Consider the following 22,630-nt stretch of genomic DNA (forward strand, 5'->3'; position numbering starts at 1 on the left):
GAGGAAAATAATTGTGAGAGAGAGAGAGAGAGAGAGAGAGAGAGAGAGAGAGAGAGAGAGAGAGAGAGAGAGAGAGAGAGGGAGAGAGAGAGAGAGAGAGAGTGATTTGATAGTTCTAAAATGCCAGTTGGGAGAGGGGAGAGAAGTTACATGGATTTTAGTAACAGCAATAAGAAAATTAACCAGGTTTCATTCACTGGCCAGGGAAATAGCAGCTGCAAGGAGCTAGTTAACCTTGCCAAGAAGGAACATTTTGCTCCATTCACGCCCATTGTCCTGGGACTTCAGCCTCGGCCACCAGCCAGGAAAAAAGGTCACTGCAAAATCTCTGTCAAAGAAAGACCACCAGCAAGCAATGATCAGCTTAGCCCCACTAGATAGGCATGTTTATTTACAACTCACCATTGTATTTTGGTACTGTCAAATGATCTTTTTTCTCTCTAACTTCCCTGCTCATTTGTCCCTTGTATGTGCTTGGTTTTTAAAGCTTTATTTTTAACTGGTGTGGGCCACTTAAGAATAAAATATTTGTCTTAAAAGTAAAATCATAACATAATCTGATTAGGATTATAAACAGTAAAATAATAGCAATATAAATGTTCCTAATTTATAAGCAAACCCATGCACGAATTAAAAATTATAACATGTACTGGTGTGTTGCATAAGCATTACGACATGAATGTTACTACAATAGAAAACCAGTAATTTAACACTGGTTATAAAGAAAATACTATGTTTGCCTAAGATATTGTGTCTTATTCTGAAGCTATAATTTGCACAACAGTGTTCTAATATCATGACTGCAGTATTTACTTGATTATTTTAAACTGGTTAGATTAAATTAAATCCCATAATCTTGTGCCAATTAAAATAATCTTGATAAAAATTCAATATATGTGGATGCAATAAACTGAGGAAGATCGTATTAAATCTATCCAAATGGCTCAATCAATTGGAAAGATATAACCAATGAAACAACTGAAAAACCTTCTACTCCTTCTGAATTCCTGGAAACCCTAATAAAAAAGTGGAATAGTCTACTTCAATATGTAGGACAGAATACTTTTCTAAAACGGACCCAGCCACAATATGGAATATTTGTTTATTTATTTATTTATTTTATTGAAAATCCCGAAGGACTCAGGGCGGTGAACAGCCATAGAATAAAACATATAAATACAAAATTTAAAATAGACTAAAACGAATTAAATAATTTGGCTGAACAAATTTAAAACCCCAATAATTTAAAACCAAATTTAAAATTTCCATTTAAAAAGGGGAAAGACTTAGGTCAGGCCGGCTTGATGAAATAGGAAAGTCTTGAGCGCGCGACGGAAGGTACGCAGATCCGGGATCCTCCGTATCTCCGGGGGGGAGCTCGTTCCAGAATATTGTTCAGTTAATCTATCTATCCCAGTACTGTCTGCTATAACAGGCAGCAGCTCTCCAAGGATCTCATCCAGAGGGCTCTTGTATCATCCCTTAAGAGAGACTAAACCATTATGGCTGTTACTCATTTATGGCTTCTGAACACAAAGAGTCCACTCTTAACCCAAATAGGATTTATTTTTTTTAACCTTCAGAATCATCTACTAACATGCAAATATAAAGATTTAATCCTCACAGAAATTGTAGGTTATTTAGCATATGGTTTTAAGCAAATGATATACTTAATATATATGCCTTTGGAAATAAAGGAATCTACCTTCCCTTCCCTACTAATCCTCACTTATATAATAGGATGAATTTATTTCTAAGTAATTATTTTGTTGTCACTGAAAGAACATCCGGTTCCCAGCACCTGTTTCTTTGATCACCACAGCTATAATTCATTGCAAAAAACGTCTTTCAATAAACATGCTTATAGATCTGTCCCTCTCTCTCTCTCTGTTCTTTTTAACACAATGATCATTTGACTTTTTTTGTTTTAAAAATGGAGAAATATATTCTTTTCATACCAAAATATAAAAAGCTTTTCAGCCAATACCCAATGAAAGCTGTATTACCTTCTTTCATTTCCAAAAATCTATACTCATGATTTTCTTTTTCCCTTGTAGCACATCTGTAATCTAACACAATGAACAGGTAAAACTGCCAAGAGTTACCGGAGACTCTTTGGAACTGGAGAGACTTTTTAAAAAATATTGGGTTTTAGTTTTCTCGATTTAAGCTTTTAGGTTCCCATTGATTAAAAAAGGAAGACAAGAAACATAAAGCCTACCATTGGGAAAGGTTTTTAGTGCAAGTTTTCAGCCCCAGCACATGTAAAACAAGACAATAAGGTATATCATTCTTTGTATCAACTTTCCTCAACCAATACTCCCCAATTCCCACCTAGGGGATCACAGTTGGGAAAGACAATTTATTTGCATAAAACACTCTCCCTCCCTCTCTATACATACATACATACATACATACATACATACATACATACATATATATATATATATATATATATATATATATTCATGTATATATTGCTTGACATACGAGCACAATTGAAATTTCTGTTGCTAAGCGAGACATTTGTTAAGTGAGTTTTGCCCCATTTTACAACCTTTCTTGCCACAGTTCCCATTGACTTTGCTTGTCAAAGATCGCAAAAGGTGATGACATGACCCTGGGACACTGCAACAGTCATAAATACATGCCAGTTGACAAGCACTCAGATTTTGATCATGTGACCACGGGGATGCTGCAAGAGTCATGTGAAAAATGGTCATAAGTCACTTTTTTCAGTGCTGTTGTAACTTCAAACAGTCACTTAATGAATATTTGTAAGGCAAGGACTACCTGTATAGTGGGTGTTAATTAGAAACAATATTAAATGGTAACTGATATGAAACGCTATAATATGAAACGGCTATGGAAAAATATATATGAATGGTGCAAGCTCCCTTCTAACCTGTAATAAAGAGTGGACATTTTTTGACTTCAGTGGCAATTTATGTCATAAAAAACTTTTTCAAAGAAGGAAGTTGAATAGATGACAAAAGTACAACCATAGCTCAGACTTTATGATACCTATATAACATGTTGGTTTAGATATTCTTAAATAAAGAACCATCCAATTAAAAACCTTGAATCTAGATGGAAAACCAAAGCAGATTATTTTCTGCAATTAGATACTGGAGCCATTTCCAGTCACATCAAGGAAATAAGGGCATGGGCCATGACAGTGAATTCTGGCACCAGCAAATCAGAAGGACATCAGGCTGATAAAGAATGGTTTGAACTAGAAAACTGCATCTTTTTTGTTATGGGTCATAGCCAAGGAGGACAAACTGGTTTCCAGTTTGCATTGCTTTCATCTTGATACTGCTCTAGTCATACTTCCAAGATACATTTCATTACTCTCAGCACAAGCCAAAATACAAATAAACAAAGCCCATTCCCCAAAATGACGCTGATTGGTAATATTTTGGACCAAAGGAGTCCAATTTTTGCAAAATTGTTGGTGTGAGTGTTCTATTTCTCATGTATCTCTGTATAAAACTTACGATGCCATAAGTACTGTCTTTTCTTCCACCTTCTGTTGCTGGGCATTATATTTGGGTAAGGAACAGGAACACTGAAGTGTCATTACTGCATTTGAGAAATCTAAAAGACATTTCTTTTATTGACAAAGGGACAAAACTTGCCATAATTGTGGCCAATTGTACAATGCCTTGAATCAAACTAAACCATAGTTTGAATCCTTCAAAAATCTGTATCTTGCATTTCTATAACAAAAATAAAAGACACTGAAACACAACTGAATACTGAAAAGCTGTAAAATCAAAGGGAGAGTGAGGTAGTCTTCAAAATTTTAGTATTTAAGAAAGAACTAAAAAAAGGACTATGGTATCCCACTTTTAGTTAAAGTTAATAAGAAAAATGGCATAAAACAATGATAAATGTAATTGAACAATAACCACTTTATAATGCCTTGGTAAGGCCACATTTGGAATATTGCATTCAGTTTTGGTCACCACGATGTAAAAAAGATGTTGAAACTCTAGAAAGAGTGCAAAGAAAAGCAACAAAGATGATTAGGGGACTGGAGGCTAAAACATATGAAGAACGGTTGCAGGAACTGGGTATGTTTAGTTTAATGAAAAGAAGGACTAGAGGTGATATGATAGCAGTGTTTCGATATCTCAGGGGCTGCCACAAAGAAGAGAGAGTCAGGCTGTTCTCCACAGCATCTGAGAGTAGGACAAGAAGCAATGGGTGGAAACTAATCAAGGAGAGAAGCAACTAAAGAGAAATTTCCTGACAATTAGAACAATTAATCAGTGGAACAAATTGCCTCCAGAAGTTGTGAATGCTCCAACACTGGAAGTTTTTAAGAAGATGTTGGATAACCGTTTGTCTGAAGTGGTGTAGGGTTTTCTGCCTAAGCAGGGGGTTGGAGTAGAAGACCTTCAAGGTCCCTTCCAACTCTGTTATTCTAGTCTAATGATGCCAAGAGAGCAATTTAAGAAATTAAGCCCTTTACAGTTTTTACTGAGCACCTCAATCATTGTAGCACATCTACATAGACTTTATATCAATTTCCATTTTTTAACCTATGTATTATTTCAGGAACATATGAAAATTTACTGAAAAACCTGGGATAAGAATACTTTTGGATTCTGTGCTATAAATAATTTCAGGAGAATTTAGGGGGAGGAAGTAAAAGGAACAAAGTGTAAAAAAGAAAGGCCATAAATATAGAGAAAACAACTGCCTTGACATTATCTAGTCAGTCCATCTACAAAAGCTGTATGCATATGGAAACTTTTGGAGTTAGTAAATAAATCAGGAATAAGTAGCAAAACTAAAAACAACTCTTCTTGTTTTGGAAACAGACATGACCTTTCTGGGACAGTTGAGTCAGTAAAGATCTAGCCCCATAAATTTTGAAATCATTAAGAAATTTACAATTGAGAAAGATGAATAAATTATGTTTCATGATAAATTCTGGTCTCAGAATCTGAAGCAGAGAGGGAGGAAGGGATTGGGGGGGGGGGGGTGGAGGGAACCCAAGGTCTGTTTCAGCCCTATGATATTCAGTGTTTCCCAAACAGCCATGCACAGGAGCTATAACTTCAACTGTTGACAGACAAGCAAATTCCAAAAAGCCACAATTTACAGTTTGCTTTTTACCCACTTCCAGATGTTTAGTCAGGCCAAAAAGCATTTCATGAAATCAAAAGGGGGACTTGGATTACTCTGCAAATCTGTATGTTAGACATGGGTGTTTCTATGGGGAAAACATAAACATTTTGATAATTATTCATCTTCCAAAGGTATACAGTGACTTTCTCCTTGCAAGTGGTGAAAATCAAAATCAGCATTGGAAGAGAGAAAAAACATGACTTTTTGGATGAAACCAGGAGCACAACTACAACTAGATCTCATAGAATACACGCACACTTCTGATTGAGAACACTGAGCTTCAGATTGCCAAAAAATAAAATAAACAAAACAGCCTTCTTCAACTGTCATTCTCTAGATGTGTTCCCAGGAAAGTGTCAGGCTTAGGCAATAAGCAGATGCCTATAAACAATGCCTATAAAGCATTGCATATTTTTATTGGTTGACCCTTTTCTGCAGGCTAATTCACTTGTGGATGGCTAAATCAAAACTCAAATGAAAAAAGCTCGCCCCAAAATCCAAGCAGGATTTTGGCACAAAGCATTTGCAGCATGGGCTTTTGCAGCCAGCCCACCAAAACCAGAGGGAGTCCTCTTATCTCTGGGGGCTGGCTGCAAATGCTATGTGCTGTAAATGTTCCATGCCAAAATCCTTCTTATATTTGAAGATGGATATTTTTACCCAGTCCCCAGAAACCAGAGGGAGTCCTCTTAGCAGGTGGCAGAGACTTATGACCTTCTCTGCTGGCTTCACCATTAAACCAGCAAGGAAGATTGCAAATGGTAATCACATGCATGCCGAGCGCCCAGATCACAATCACAGAACCATGGGGCTTTTTCACTGGCTATAACTTCAAGCATGAGTAATTAAGTCCCTTTGTTCATTGCCATTATAATTTCAAATGGTTGCTGAATGAATGATTGTTCAGTGAGGATTACCTGTAGCAGTGAGGGACAGGTAGCCACAAAGTGGCTGCTGTAAGTGACCAATTTAATATCCGCTGAAATTACTGAAGAACCTGAACCCAAAGCAGGCACCTCCCTTCCTGTTGCCTATATTTAGCTTTCCCCAACTCAACATATAACACTTACTTTGCTGCTTTAGCAGACTGCCCTTTCGTCAAAGTGAAGTAATTTCTTCCCAAACATTTCTGTATTATTTTATTTTTCACTCTTCCATATTAATGGGATTATCCAAGTCCAAGTATTTTCCTCTGTCTTCCATGCTGTTTTTTTGGGGGGGGAGGGGAGGGGAGAGTGCCTTTAAATCAATGTTGACTCCTGATGACTACCTGGGGAAGTCCTGCAGTTTTCTCAGGAAGGTTTTTTGGAAGTGGTTTGCCAATGCCTCCTTCCTTGGGCTGAGAGTGACTGGTCCAATGTCATCCAGTGGCTTTCTGACTCAGGAAAGATTACATTTTGGAGATTATTGCTCTCTAAACTTGATGCCTTAATCACTATACCAAACTGGCCTTCTTCTTCCGTGCATTTCATAACCCCAAACATATGACATGCTCCCTTTTTTTTGGAAAATAGGAAAAGTACACATAATCCTTCTGGACTATTATAAATTATTTCCTCTGATCTGCTTGCTTTTAGGTATCCACCCACTCCCATTACGTCTCTCTTCTGTATTCCATCTCCCCCACTTCTCCTTCACATTTTATGCATTTTCAAAGTCATGGTGCACTCTCCCCTGATCTTTCTCTGGGACATAGCTGTCCCTCCAAGTGCCTCCTATTTATCAGCTCTCTCTCCTATTAGTCAAGAGTTTAGAAAAATATTTAATCTGCAATCAATAGCAGGGACCCATTTTAGTGGGAAAGCATTGATGGCAGGAATGGCCCATAAAGCAAAATACAAATATTTCAGCTGCTCTTTCTCTAAAAATGCCTCTAATGCCATAGTAGCTCAAGGAAAATGCAACTATATGCAGCCATATCTTGTGTTCCAATGTGATAGGTATCTTATTCCAATCTGAAACATAGACAGATCACAATAAACATTTCAAGAGAATACTTGGCCCTTACCTTCAAAGTACATCGTCACCAAACGGTTAATATTACATGTGAGATTTTCCAAAATTACACTGAATATTTATTTAGAATATGTGGTATTGGAAGCTGAAATCCGAGGATAAAATGTTTCTGTACATGGAACAATATTTCTCAAAATATTCCCATGACACAATTCACTTTCAATTCTATTATTCTGATGGGATTAATTCTTATCAAAGCTGCAAAATTTAAGGTCCAAGTTTCAACACAACTGCCTGAATGCTGACATGTGGCCTTCAGGTCCCTCCAAAAGTTGTCCCCACATCTTATCTTTTAGTATGATAGAAATTAATGTTGAATATGTGTGGGATTAATTATTGTAAATCATAATTAAGTTAAAATAAATGAAATCAATTTTTCCTGTAATAACAGCTACTTTTTGGATTGTAGTTGCTAGTATTTAAAGGTCAAATGGGAATCCTGGCCAAGAAAACAACTGCATTTATAGCTTATTTATAGGGCAATCAGAACTTGCTAACAAGGAATAAATGTAGTTTAAAAAAAAATAATTGGTCAGCTGCAGCAGGTGGCAGCACTTCTCTGAATTTGGCTGATCTCAAAATAGCTAAGAAGGGTCAGACCCAGTTATTACTTGTATACTTAGAACATCAGGAAATGCGAGGATTATAGGATACAGCGGGAAGATGAAGAAATGTCTCAGAGGAAGGCAAATGCAAACCGCCGTTGCTGAGATAAAATATATAAAAGCATTTGTGTAGCCATCAAGAGATAAGATATTTGATGGTATCTTTAACATGACATGAACTGAAAAACTTGGTGGGAAGGTAAGAGTCATCGTCATAAAACATAAGTAATCCTTGACTTACAACAATTGAGCCCAAAATTTCTGCTGTAAGTGGGACATTTGTTAAGTGAGTTTTGCCCCATTTTATTACCTTTCTTGCCACAGTTGTTAAGGGAATAGCTGCAGTTATTAAGTTAGTAATACAGTTGTTAAATGAATCCAGTTTTCCTATTGATTTTACTTGTCAGATTACAAAAGCTGATGACCCTGGGATACTGCAACTGACATAAATATGAGCCAACTGCCAAGCATCTGAATTTTGATCAAGTGAGCATGAGGATGCTGCAATGGTAGTAAATGTGAAAAATTGTCAGTAAGTCACTTTTTTCAGTGCTGTTGTAACTTTGAACAGTCACCAAATGGACTGTTATATGTCTAGGGCTACCTGTATTAAGATAAAAGCTAACTTAACTTAAAGCGTACAAATTCATTAATGTGTTCATCACAGCAGGAAGAATGGCACCAGCATTAATATAATTAGGGAGGTTTTTTTAAAAAGTAATGCTGTTTAAAAAAATGATGGTATTACAATACATTTAAATGATTTAAGAGAGTATGGATAAATAAGGGAAATATACAAAGTAGAGGAAGGTATTAATTGCTGTGCACATGCAGGGGCAACCATTCTTTTCTATATCATCCCTCTGCATCACAAAGCAGTAATCCTTTCTCAGAGATTTTCAAAAACACTACTTTAAAATATTGATGAAACAGTTATAGGTAAAATGCAGCGTTCTGATAATTCCATTCAACCTGTTTTTTTCTTTTCATCCTAACATCAGAATGCCATCTAATCACAGCTCAAACCAATGACAGGATTATCTAAGAATGTACTCAATTCATAACCTGATCAAAAAAACAACTCATCAACAGAAGAACAGGATACAACTGAATGTAAATTCTATGATCTTCTGGCATTTAGCTGTACAATACATAGAAGCAAACTAGCTGGCGTTAACTACAAAATATGATAAGTAACTAAGAGCAGCTATTGCATGTAAGGAACAATTGTATAGATATTTACAAAATTTCTACAAATTTTCTTTCCACCATTAAATATATTTGAAGTTAATGTGTAAGCATAAATTTGTCATCCTGTGTTTAGCATTTTAACAGCCTTCTGAAACATGGACTCCTAACCAAATCAGTGTGGAAGAAATAGGAAATGTAAACATTACTGAATTTCAACACTGAGTTAGTAAAGAGAGAAGCACAAAATAGTTGTGCTCCCATTTAAGGTATATAGCAAAAGTGTAATTTTCTTAGGAGAAAATAATGACTGGAGACATTATGTGATACAGAATGAAAGAATAGTGCCATGTCATAAACTGAGATTAAGAGTTAATTCTAGATCTAATCAGGCTGAACTTTAGACAGCCAGACCAGCGTTTTCATAAACGCTGAATATGTAAGATTTCAGTAATTCTTAGCCAGTATGAAAAGACTGAATTAAAGAATTCCATGTTAATAGATTTTCAAATTTATCATTCAAATAAGCCTTTATTAATGGTGCACACAAAGTGGAAAAGGAAAAGAAGTAAGAACTAGGAAAACATAGCAACCATACACAAACTCGTAATTAACACACATTTACAATAGATTTATAAAAAAAAATGGTTATCAAAGCAAGAGGACAGAGTACTTCAACACAGGGGAGTTGGTCTCTGGAAATCTGATGCTGGCATTTGAATAGTCAAGTTAATTCTAATTCTATAGTTTATAAATGGACAAAGAAGAGTACAGTTCAGAAACTTTTGAATGTAAAAGGTCACAGATAAAATTCATGGTATATTAATGTTGGAGTTTTGTCACAAATAATTGTAATCCCAACACAGGTGACTGGGCCAGATCTTTATTTCAGAGCAGATGGGACAGGATCTGAAGACACTGACATTTGTTCTTTCTCTTAAGTCAAACTATTTCCTTATCAGACACTGGATCATTGACACCCTACATCTTTGTGTGGACCCTTTAAAATGATTAGTCATGTAGTTCCAGAGTTTCTAGAGCAACGTTCCCCAATCTTTCTGGCTTTAGGGACCGGCAGGGGGAGACGGAATGGTTACACATGCACAGGTCCATTTGTGTGAGTGATGGGCACACGTACCTACCGCTCACACAAACAGAACTGGGTGCACACACCCACTGTTTTTGCAAGTGGAGCTGCGCACATGCATGTGCTCACCTGTTGCGTCTGTTACTCGATTCCAAATGGGCCAAGGCCCAGTAGTAGGCCACAGCCCAGGAGTTGGGGACCCCTGTTCTAGTGAATGCTTGAGAGTTTTGTTGAGAATTTGATGTACGGTATGTATCATGTCAAGGTCATTTCTGGAATCTAGAGAAGGCTAGAGACGTGGAAAAGATTGCACTTGTAAAATCTGCCCTTGCCAAGAGAGTATTCCTGCAAGTGGCTCCTTGGTTTATCAAAGACCTAGACAATGAAGGAACTGAAAGTATCTTCCTTAGAGATAAGATGGTGGAAAACCAAAAACAGATCTGAACAAGTACTGATAGAACTTGAAGCTTACACAGCAAGCCCCTCCTGAGACTCCCATTCTTACCAATGTGGGACACAGCCTCACCCACTTTTCATTGCTACTTTTCCCCACTCTATCTCCCTTCTGAAGACATTACATATGGCCCACAATTACCAAAAAGGGTAATGATATGATTCAACCAATCATATTTTCTTATTTCTTTTTCTGTCTTTGAGCAGTGATTTGTCGTTTCCAGTTCTGTAAGGCTGGATAACTTGACTGAAGAGCCTTCTGTTGCCTTAGATTAGTTTAGGTATTATGTGCATGAATTACTCAATGACAACAACCTACCATAAGCAACTATCATACCACAAAAATTAGCAATGTCAAGACTTAAAACATCTAATGCTAACTTTGCATACAGCTGTTACAAGTTAATTATCTTCTGGTGGATGCATTTAATCATTACTTGGCAGAGGGATGTATGTGTGTGTGTGTGTGCATGTGCTTTTGAAATGGTAGGAAAAATGTTAAATTGAACCAGAGATTATGATATAAAAGAACCCAGTAATACCCTGCAGTTAGAGGCTTTAGCTCTTTAATCATGCAGTACAATTTTTAAGATTGTGTTTTGGCAGGTGGAAAAGAATTCTTGTGACAGCTTGTTTCTACAGTAGCCACATTCCAAAGAATATAATCTTCAACATAATCAGAAGTATTTTGACTATGGCATAGATTTCAACATACTCTCCTTTCATAAAATACAAACATTTTTAAGGTCCCCTCCCCCGTTATCTGTTACTTATTTTAAGCAGCAGAAGATGTTGCATATATTTGATTATATGCAATTATAAATTATATGCAATTATATTTAATTATAAATTTGAGGAGGAAAATATATTTTAATGTACATCCATGCGCTTTCCATGCTCAACTTACCATAAATTCCCCTGCAAAGCAACAATATGTGTAAAAATACGTATTTTCTACAAACATTTATTCTGACTTTGATAATAAGAAATTGCTTGGAAAAAATACAAACAAGTTGATAGTTGGGGAAGTATATAGCAATAGGAGCTAGCTGATAATACTCAATGAGTTTCCAATATATTTAAGAAAGAGACACATGGAAGATAGTGTGAAACTTTTTTAAAGACTGTTGTCAGTGATTAGCAAGTAAAAAAGAGCATATGTCATAAAGTGTAAAATTAGAAAGAGAGAAGTTTGTATTAAATTTGTTTTTTATGATAAAAAAATCAAGAAAAGCTCATGTTTTCATCAGCCCCAGCCAGCATAGTGATTACTTATGTACTGTAAGAAATACTGCGTTGTAGTGCAGCAACATCATGAGAGTCACATGTTCCTCATTCCTACACTAGAAGATAGAGTGTATTTGAGATGGTGTTTTTCAATATAGTTGTCAGTTTTGGAAGCCATTTTTTTCTTTTAGCTTCCTGACTGTCACATTTTTTAGCCTGGGAGAGGGTATTTTGTTGAAACAGTGGAAATTTAGCCACAACAACATTCCTTACTCTGGGAGTCAAGGACATATGCCTGCACCTGGATGGGAGTGGCTGGGGATTGTCTCCAGTTGCATTCGAAGAATGGATTGGACCATGTGATGATTTTTTGGGTTGTGAACTTTCAACTGGGTGGGGAAAACCTGGACGCTTTCAGATTCGGGTTTTCCCAGATGTGCCAACATGACATCTCTAATAAAGTGGAACTTTGAGGAATTTCTAGTCTCAGAGTCTTCTTTCGTTGGGGGTGTTACTCAGAAACCTGACATTAACCCAAATCTGACAATAGTTTTAGCATTAAAAATACATAATAGTACACATATTTTCAGTAATAAAGATATAGATTGGAAAATGTATACAAAAATACCATGTTTTCCCGAAAATAAGACCCTATCTTATATTTTTTTGAACCCTGAAATAAGCGCTTGGCCTTATTTTCAGGGAGGTCTTATTATTTTGGGGTGCGTGGAGCAAGATGGGGCTCCTCTTGCCGTCTTACCTGATTTCCAGCTCTGCGCTTAAATATTTTTGGGGAGGGCGTATTTTTGGGGAGATGCTTATTTTAGTGTGTGCGCTCAAAAGCCCGATTGGGCTTATTATCGGGGATGTCTCATTTTCGGGGAAACAGAGTATCATTCTTCATTATTTCTTAAAATGAAAACAGAATGATAACATCTTGAAACTGAACAAATATGAAAACTGATGTAGATTATTTTGTTGGCTTCTAGTAATGAAATAGACGGGAATCTGATGTGGCAGAGTCTATTCTTATTAAACTCATCTTAGAAGACTTTAAAAGTTTTAAATAAACTCATTGTACTGCTTTCCATTCATTGCAAAAGCACTGCTATCTTAGTCATTCATCCTCCAATTTGTGAATGGACAGAACACCAGACTGCCAGCATACCTGTCCTTTAAGTCTTTCTAAAGAAGTTAAAAACTAATTCTAATTATTAACATTGTGAGCATACTTCTAAAATTAGCTGAGTAAATTTACCCATAAAATAAATATGCAAGATTACAGCATTTAAAAGTAAATTACCTGTAAATTACCTGTAATTATATATATAATCACAGAAGTTTCCATATTTCAAAAATATCTAATGTATTAGGGCTCTCCACGACCAAGCTGAAGAGGTACTCTGAGAATTGTAGACCCAACAGTCCAAGGTGGAAAATGTTGTATTAGGGGTTTTATAATACTACTTTTATTTTGTTATTATACATATTCTTATTCATCTTTATAATTGTTTTTCTGATATCTGTGTGTTTATTTTATTTTATTTTATTTTATTTTATTTTATTTTATTTTATTTTATTATTTATTATTTATTTATTTATTTATTTATTTATTTATTTATTTATTTATTTATTTATTTATTTATTTATTTGATTTTTATACCGCCCTTCTCCAGCAGGACTCAGGGTGGTGGACAGCCAAAGTAAAAACACAGCATACAAAAATTAAAACAATTTAAAAGATATTAAATAATGTACACATAAATTTATGTGTACGCATATATGGAACAGTTGTACTATTGGATATTTTACTGTATCTGGCCTTACAACTCTGAACAAATAATCCTCTTGGTCGTATAGTCAGCCAGATATTTAGATTGGATTTGGCATTTTTGTCTTTCCCAACACCCTGGGATGTGTGTGTGTGTGTGTGTGTATCACAACTCTGTAATCCCTTGCATCGGGGTGAAGTCATGGCAACTGAATGGAGTGGAGCATTTACTGGCCAGATCCCCTTCCTGATGCCTATGTGGAGCTCACAGCAGATATTTTCTCTTTGCGCTCAGAGAGAGAAATATCTGCCACTAACTAGGATTGAACTCACTGCCTCTTTATTGTGAGGGGAGAGCTCCACCACTAGGCCACCATGCTGTTCGGATAGATAGATCTTATTTAATAATACTAAAATTATCATCACAGGATGTAACTGGTTTCAAATAAAATTACCTTTTGCAATTGACTGTTGGTGATTTTGTCAATGCTAATTGTGTTCAGGAGGTGCTCTAGTTGTTTTGGAATTGCAACCAAGGCACCTATTATTATAGATGCTATCTTTTGCCATAATTGTTCTACTTATATTTGCATATTTTGTGATTTTATCCAGTTCTATTTTTTTCTGCTGTCTCTAGGTATTGCAATGTCCACTATCCATACTTTGTCTTTCTGATTAAAAAAGTCTGAAGTGTTATATGGCAGACACTTATCTGTGGCTATTTTGGGGTCTCATCAGTTGTTGCTACTTTGTTATGCTACTATTTGTAATCTGTCTGTGTGATTTTCTTCCAGCAGTTAACCAGATGTTCCACTGTTTCTGTTTTCTCAATTCTAGCTTTATGCTCATTTATTCTTAAGGCTTGGTCTCATGCATCCAGAATTAGCCTCTCTGCCTCTTTCTTCAACTTTCCGGCTCTTAGCCATTGCCAGGATGATCTTGTTCTCTGCTTTGTCTGCTAGTTTTTTTTATGTACTAGTCATGTAATAATTTTTGTTGCCATGACACTTCCTATTATATAAGAGCGGTGGTGGCACAGTGGTTAGAATGCAGTACTGCAGGCTAACTCTGCTCACATTGCCAGGTGTTCAATTCCTTCGATCCTGACCGGCTCAAGATTGACTCAGCCTTCCATCCTTCTGACGTCAATAAAATTAGGGCCCAGATCATTGGGGACAATAGGCTGATTCTGTAACCGCTTAGAAAGGGCTGTAAAGCAGTCTAAGGTCCATTTGTGTGAGTCTAAGTGCTATTGCTATTCACTGTTTGGTTATTTCTTGTAGTTTGGTCTTCCCACTACTCAGTAACCCCTTCTGGTATTCTAACTTCGGGATGTTTTCTGTCCTGAATGTTATGTCCTTCAGATATTCTTTTTCTAGCCTTTTTTCTTCTTCAACTGACTGATGTAGCTGCAACACTCCATATCCACCTATGCTTCTTGGTAAATAGTCTCTGACAACATCTCTGCATGGATGAAAGGCATGATTCATTGTCACTATTTTTCTGGTCTTGTTATCCAGAGCTTTTAGTTCTGCTTGAGTCAAGTTCACTTTCCAGCTGTTATCTAATGACTGGAATTGAATGACATTTCTGCCACTGACTTTGGACTTTAAGATCTTCATTCTTCTGTTGTATTAACTACTAATGTTCTTCTTGACTTTGTTGTCAGCCTGAAGGAGACTCAGGTATTTGGAATTATCTTCTTCATTCAAACTCTTGATGTTATTTGCACAGAACATTTTGATTCCTGCAATTTTCACTGATAGCAAGGGTGGCATATTTGTCCAGTCCAAAGTCTATTGCAATATCTTACTTACTATTTGGACAATATTGAGCAGTGATGCCATTTTAGATGGAATTTATTTTATGTTATTATCTATGTTCTTATTTATTTTTATATCTTATTATACTCAGTTTTTTTTCTGGTATGCATGCATGCATGTATGTATGCATATATGTATGCAAAAAATCTACTATTGGATATGCTTTATCTATTTTATAGTCCCACCAGTTGTGGTATTTCTTGCAGATATAAACAATTTCCTTTTAGTAGGAATGTATTTCTCCATATGCAAACACAAATGTAAAGTAGTTAAGTTTTACCAACCCACCACTAGCTTTTAGTTTCCCAATAAAAAGGTTAGAGGCTTACCTTTCATATACAGTTCTATCTGTCTAATAAGTTCGTAAGACTTTGATCGGTCCAGTAATGTCCTGATAGCAGGAAGAGGATCCAGAATTATAGTTTCAGGATGAGCATCAATATATTCCTAGGGAAATGAAGACATGGCATGTGATATTCTTCAGAGAAGAATTACTGTTGGAAACTTAGTACATGATAGAAAGTTACTTCCAGTTCAGCATATCTTCAATTAACAATAATTGGATTTCAAGTAGTATCATATCAATCATTTAAGTAATAGATGGTGTGATTCTCAGCCATATCCCAAAATTAAAGTGACACAGAATATGGTGAATGTATAGTATGTGTAAACATGTTGGATGACAACTCATGAAATTCCCACTAAAGATGGTATGAATTGCAATTTCAAACAATTGGAAGACATCAAGCTGGGACAGTTGATTTATAATTCCTCTCATTCCTCCTATGTTTGTATACAAAATTTTCTTAACAATAAATACACTAAAAAGCCTTATTTGAACCTTTCATTGCAATGAACACTAGCCTAATAATAGCAGAAATTAAAACAATTTAGGTATAACTAAATTTAAAATAATTTATATTTTTTTCTATAGCTGTAATCATGATGGATAGCCATAACACTTCCCAAGCTAGACAGCCAAATACTGAATATCCGTTACTGGAGCAATAAGTGATGGATTGACATTGTGATTATGAGTTCCCCAGAAGTACATGACCAGACGCTGTGAGAACAGAATGGATGTTGCTTACCTGAACATCCTTTCTGGGCGCGCTGCTGAAGAATCCAAGAGCGTGGGTAATACCCCTCAGGTAGCCTGAAAACACTGAGTGCATATCACTTTAAATTAACTGTTGACTCCTCCCCTAGGGACTGGCTGAGGCTCAGTTTCTTTCACGAAGGATGTCCTAACCAAGAGTCACGTCCCTCCGGGATCCGGAAGCAGAAGCCGTAACGGGCGGGTTGGATTCTTCAGCAGCGCGCCCAGAAAGGATGTTCAGGTAAGCAACATCCATTCTCTGGCGCGCTGCTGGGAAGAATCCAAGAGCGTGGGATGTACCCAAGCAAGTACTAGATGGGAGGGAAGGCTGAGTGCTCTCGGTTGGCCGGTGCAGAGATGACTGATTGCAAAACTCGCCGTCCGAAGGACGCCTCAGCCGAGGCAAAGGAGTCAACTTTATAATGTCGCACAAAGGGAGTGAGAGATGTCCAGGTGGCTGCACGACAAATGTCCAGGATGGATGCCTGTGTAGCCCATGCCGCTGAAGTCGAGGCGCTTCTGGTTGAGTGCGGCAAGATTCGTCCAGGCGGGGACTTGCTCCGAAGGGTGTATGCCGTAGAGATGCAAGCCTTGAGCCAGCGTCCAATGGTGGCCGAAGAGACCTTGTGTCCCATCGAAGCTGGCAGGAAGGACACGAATAGCGCTTCCGATTTCCGAAACTGGGAAGTCCGCTTAATGTAGTGCCGGAGAGCGCGCCGGACATCGAGGTTATGCCATTGGACTTCTTTGTGATGCCGAGGTTGCGGGCAAAAATCCGGCAGAACTAACTCTTGAGCTCGATGGAAGAGCGAATTAATTTTGGGGACGAAGGCGGGGTCGAGCCGGAGGATCACCCTGTCTGGATGGAAGACGCAAAGGTCTGATCGAACAGACAGAGCTGCGAGTTCAGAGACCCTTCTTGCTGACGTGATCGCCACTAGAAAAACAACTTTAAGTGTCAGAAATCGCAGAGAAATAGAGGACAAGGGCTCAAACGGTGGAGACATGAGGACCTGGAGCACCAGCGACAGGTCCCAGGATGGATATCTATGAACTACTGGCGGACGCAGGTTGGTGGCCCCTCGAAGGAAGGTTCGGATTCTCCGATCCAAGGACAGTGGGCGATTCGCTGACTTAGACAAAACCGAGTTCAAGGCAGCTACCTGTCGTCTCAGGGTATTCGGGGCTAGACCGTCGTCCAATCCATCCTGGAGGAATTCGAGGAGGACAGGGACCGAAGCTTTGGCCGAGTCTACATTGTTCCTGCGACACCAGCGGCGAAAGGCTTGCCAGGTAGCCTCATAGATCCGTACAGTGGAAGCCCGGCGCGAGGCTTGCATGGTGGTAATGACGCGCTCTGACAGGTTGTCCTTTTTCAGGAGGGCCCTCTCAAATGCCAGACAGCCAGTTGGAGCCACTCCGGTTCCGGGTGTAGGATGGCCCCCTGGCTGAGAGAGACCCTGTCCTGGGGAATTCTCCATGGCCGGGATATGGACAGTTCTAGTAGATCCGCATACCATGGTTGTCGTGGCCAGTGCGGAGCGACCAGGAGGACTTCCGCGGCCTCTGACAGGATTTTGCGCACTACCCTCGGAATGAGAGGGATAGGAGGGAAGGCGTACAACAGGCCCCGGGGCCATGGGCATCTCAGGGCGTCCGTCCCTTCGGACCCCAGGCTGGGAAACCTGGAGAAATATCGAGGAAGCTGTGTGTTGCGGGGACTCGCAAACAGGTCTAGGACGGGACGGCCGAATCTGGTCGATAGCATCTGGAAGAGAGCTGGGTCCAGTCGCCACTCTGAATGGTCGAGCTGAGTGCGGCTCAACCAATCCGCCCGAGTATTGTCCCTCCCGGAAATGTGTTGAGCTGAAATGGAGAGTACGATCCCCTCCGCCCAGGAAAGAAGGGAGATCGCCTCGTCCAGCAGTGGTTTGGAATGCGTGCCGCCCTCTCGATTTAGGTGTGCCTTGGCCGTGGTGTTGTCGGTCAAGACCAGCACGTGCCGACCTTGGATGTCGAGTTGGAAATGCCGGAGGGCTAAGTGGACGGCTCTCAGCTCCAGCCAATTGATATCGTGCTGTATGTCCGAGGTTGACCAAAGACCTTGGGCTACCTTGGCTTGCAGATGTGCTCCCCACCCCAGTAGACTGGCATCTGTTGTCACCGTCACTCTTTCTGGGTCCTGAAAGAAACACCCCTTGGAGATTGCTGGGGAGATCCACCAACGTAGGGATCGGAGAATGGGAACAGGGAGCCTGACCTTCGAAGTGGAATTGCTGCCTCGGGACTTTTGAAGGGGCAGAAGGAACCATTGGAGGGGGCGAGAATGGAGGCGAGCCCACGGTACGATGTTGATGCATGAAATAAACTTCCCGAGGAGCTGTGACAATTGGAGAATGGACACTGTCCGGGAAGACTGGATCTGAGAAATTGCCCTGGCAATGCTGTGAGAACGATCCGGGGCCAGAAAAACATGGCAGGATGCCGAATCTATGATGGCTCCCAGGTGCTGAATACGATCGGTGGGCTGAAGGTGGCTTTTCTCCACATTCAGGGAAAAACCATGCCGTTGGAGGGATTCTCGAACTGCCTCCAGGTCTCTGAGGGCCCTGTGGTGAGAGTCGGACAGGATGAGAATATCGTCCAAGTAGCAGAGGACTCTGATGGGAATGAGACGAAGCGAAGCTGCCACTACTGCGAGGATCTTTGTGAATGTCCTGGGGGCGGACGAGACACCGAACGGCATGGCCCTGTATTGGAAGTCCTGGTTGTCGTAGGAGAAACGCAGGAATCGGCGATGTGAGGGCCTGACCGGCACGTGGAGGTAGGCCTCCTTGAGATCGATGGAAGTCATGTAGTCGGCTTGTCTGATGGCGGCTAAGATTGAATGAAGGGACTGCATTTTGAATTTGTGATAGGTAATCAATTTGTTCAATTCTTTTAAGTCCAGGATCCCCCTCCAGCCCCCGGAGCTCTTTGGAACCAGGAAAAATATTGAATAGAAACCTGTCCCACGATGTTCTATGGGAACGGGCTCTATAGCGTGAATGTCCAAGAGGTGACGTATTTCCAAGGACATCAGACGCCTCTTTTCGGGGTTCCTGGAGACCGGGCATCGAATAAAACGATGAGGAGGGCAGGAGGAGAATTCCAGGGTGAGTCCTAGACGAATGGTTTGCAGGACCCATTCGTCCGTTGTAGTTCGAGACCATTGTTGGAAGAAATGATGCAGGCGGCCGATAGGGTATGGAGCGGAGCAGTCATTTTCCTCTCCGGAAAGATCGGGAGGCACCTCCGCGAAAGGGACGTCTGGAAGGCTGTTGCCGTCGGGAGCGGTCCCGAAAGGACTGTCTGTCAGACGGACGATCATAGGAGAAGGAGGAAGGACGATAGGTGGAAGCGGTGCTGGGGCCAGGATCAGCCCGAAAGGAAGGACGCTGATTGTATGGTAAGTAGCGTCGATCAGCTCTGCGATAGGAAGAGGGCATGATCTTCCTTTTGTCCTTATCCTCTATGAGGATAGGATCGAGTGCCTCCCCGAATAACCGGGATCCCTTGTATGGAGCTGAGGCAAGCTTCCATTTGGATTTTACATCCGCACGCCAATGCCGGAGCCACAGGAGGCGGCGGGAGGTAACAGTCGATGCCAGAGATCGCGAGGCAAACCTGGTCGCTGCAAGAGCCGCATCCGCGGAATATTCTGTGGCTGCCACCAACTTATTCACATCCTGGTGGAGGCGGCGATCATCAGGTGGGAGACGCTCCTGAAGCTGGCGGAGCCAGATCAGGGAGGCTCGATTGAAGAAGGAGGCCGAGGTGGCGGCGCGTATGGCCCAAGCCGCAGTTTGATGGGCCTTACGGAAGACCAGTTCGGCTCTCCTGTCCTCAGAACGCAGGCCGTCCGCGATGTCGTTGGATAAGACTGCAGAGGAAGTCAAGGCTGCGATGGGAGGGTCTACGGATGGTAGCTCAAGTAAATCTTGCAAGCTGGGCGCTGAACAGAACAGCTTTTTGTCAATCCCATTGGGTGCCGCAAGCGCTCCCGGCTGGGCCCAGGGCCGTTGGACGGTTTCAGAAAACAGTTGTGGGCAGGGAATGAATTCCTGGTCCGGTTGAGGAATGGCGAAAAGAGCGTCATGAGGATTAGAAGTCTTCTCTGGGTCAGGCAAGGACTTAGGAGATGCCAGCTGCGTAGTAGCAATGGCCTTGCGGAGAAGTGCCTTGAAGAGGGAAGACCGAAAGAGACCCGTAGACGAGGGCTTCTCAGGTGGCTCCTCCTCATCTTCCGAAAGTTCCATGGTACCCGCCTCATCACCATCAGATTGAGAGTCGTCACTGTGGTCGGACTCCTGTAGTGAGTAGTCCACTAGATGAACATCAGGGCAATGAGCTGCTGGTCTGGGAGGTTCCATAAGGTATGATTGTGAAACCCCTTGAGGGTAAGGGGCCTGAGGTAGGCCACCCGCCATCATTCGAGACACAGTGGCTGTAATCATCGCTTGAATGTCGTAATAAGAAGGAGAGGGACCCTCTGGCGGGCGGAGGCCTGCCGCGGTGGGGGTGAATGTAGCCTCAGGTGCCCTTCCAGGATGTGAAGACTGGTAAACTGCCGTGGAAGTCGAAGGGAGCACAGGCGGTTCAACCTGATGGGGATAGACGAATCCTTGAGTAGTAGGTTCGGCCCCTGGTGGTAGTTCCTGAGAAAGGTCTGGATGAGGCAAGGGGCCAACGAGAGAAGAGGAAGCAGATTCACCCCCCGGACAGCTGGCAGATAGTACGGGAGTGGGGGCCTTGCGTTGAGCCATTTGAAATTGACGCTCAAGAGCATCGTGGCGACGCTTAGCGGCCTTATCCTCAGCCGAGGATGATTTGTGGCCTTTTGAGGAGGCAGACTTGGACGGGCGTGATGACTTCTTTGAAGTCTTCTTTGAAGCCTTCCCCGACGAGCGGTTAGATTCCTTGGGACGAGGTGGAGATTGGTCTTGTTCCATGTCGGAAGAAAGGTCTGGATTCGCCATGAGAATTGAAATTTGGCCTCTCGTCTCTCTCTCTCTCTTTTTTTTTTTTTTTTTTTGGGGGGGGGGGGGTTAGGTGGAGCACACACCCCCCAGCAGGGAAGAACCTTTAAGGGCAGAGAGCCACCTGGGCGAGGCAGTAATGTTCCAAATATTCAGGAATGTCCCTGAGGCCTGGCTCCGATGCTGTCAAAATGGCGGCAAACACAAAATGGCGGCTGCGCAGGAAATAGCGTCCTACGGGCGTCGCCTCCTGATTCGCAGCAAGGAGGCCTCTCTGAAACGATGATGAAGGGCCGCCGGGCTGCTGAAGTGCCTCCGCAGTCGAAGGAGATGGCCAGCTGCGCGCGAGCGCTAAAGAGCGCTCCAAACGCCTCCAAATGGGCCTGCAAGGTGTTCGGGAGCAGGCAGAGCTGGAGCGCTATGGCGGCCAAAGGATCGGGCCGTGGGACAGTCTGCTGTGAGCCTGCACTGACGAGCACACCCAATGGCTCTTTATGGTGGGTGTGCGATGGCGGCCGATGGATCAGGCCGCGAAACCGACCCCAGCAGCGTGCGAGCGCTAACGAGCGCTCCCAACACCTCTTTGTTGCCGTCCAAGCCGCTTGTAATTCGGCGAAGCTGGGGTGCGTGGGCGGCAGGAGAAAAGGGCCGCGGCAAGATAAAGAGGGCCTCCCGATCGCCCAGTGACTATAGCACGCAAAGATGCCGTATGGAGGCAGAGCTCAGCGGCGAGGGCAAAATAAAGGGCACACAGGGGGCTCGCAGGGATGGCAAGGTGGGATGCAGAGCCCTGCGGCAGATGTAAGCCCAGGAGGGGCGTCTGAAGGTTCGCGCCTTCAGAACGCCGTTGCCCTTCGATCTAGGAGGCTTGAGGCAATAATTCAAAGACTTACAGTAATGAAGACAGGAAAAAAAACAATAAATTAAAATAATAAAATGTACATAAGGATTGAAATGTAGGGAGAGATGTCAAAAAGCACTGGTTCAGGCTGCACTGAGTGAAAGGAACTGAGCCTCAGCCAGTCCCTAGGGGAGGAGTCAACAGTTAATTTAAAGTGATATGCACTCAGTGTTTTCAGGCTACCTGAGGGGTATTACCCACGCTCTTGGATTCTTCCAAGCAGCGCGCCAGAGAATACTGGATGATCTAAATCTTCTTAAATTCATACAACAACTATGAAATCTTGATAGCAATGGCACC

General features: G+C 41.3%; 1 protein-coding gene across 1 annotated transcript in view; it reads right to left on the reverse strand.

The window, feature by feature from the left end:
• ITPK1 (inositol-tetrakisphosphate 1-kinase) overlaps positions 1-22,630 on the reverse strand; it is a 127,427-nt gene that overhangs the window by 24,690 nt on the left and 80,107 nt on the right. The window contains exon 4 of the mRNA XM_070931514.1: positions 15,642-15,759. Coding sequence (XP_070787615.1) covers positions 15,642-15,759 — 118 coding nt within the window. The remainder of the gene's footprint in view (positions 1-15,641; positions 15,760-22,630) is intronic.

The sequence above is a fragment of the Pituophis catenifer genome, unplaced genomic scaffold (genome assembly GCF_029215685.1).
Source record: "Pituophis catenifer annectens isolate HBS135680 unplaced genomic scaffold, rPitCat1.0.hap2 SCAF_1, whole genome shotgun sequence".
In the NCBI taxonomy this organism is placed as follows: Eukaryota; Metazoa; Chordata; class Lepidosauria; order Squamata; family Colubridae; genus Pituophis; species Pituophis catenifer.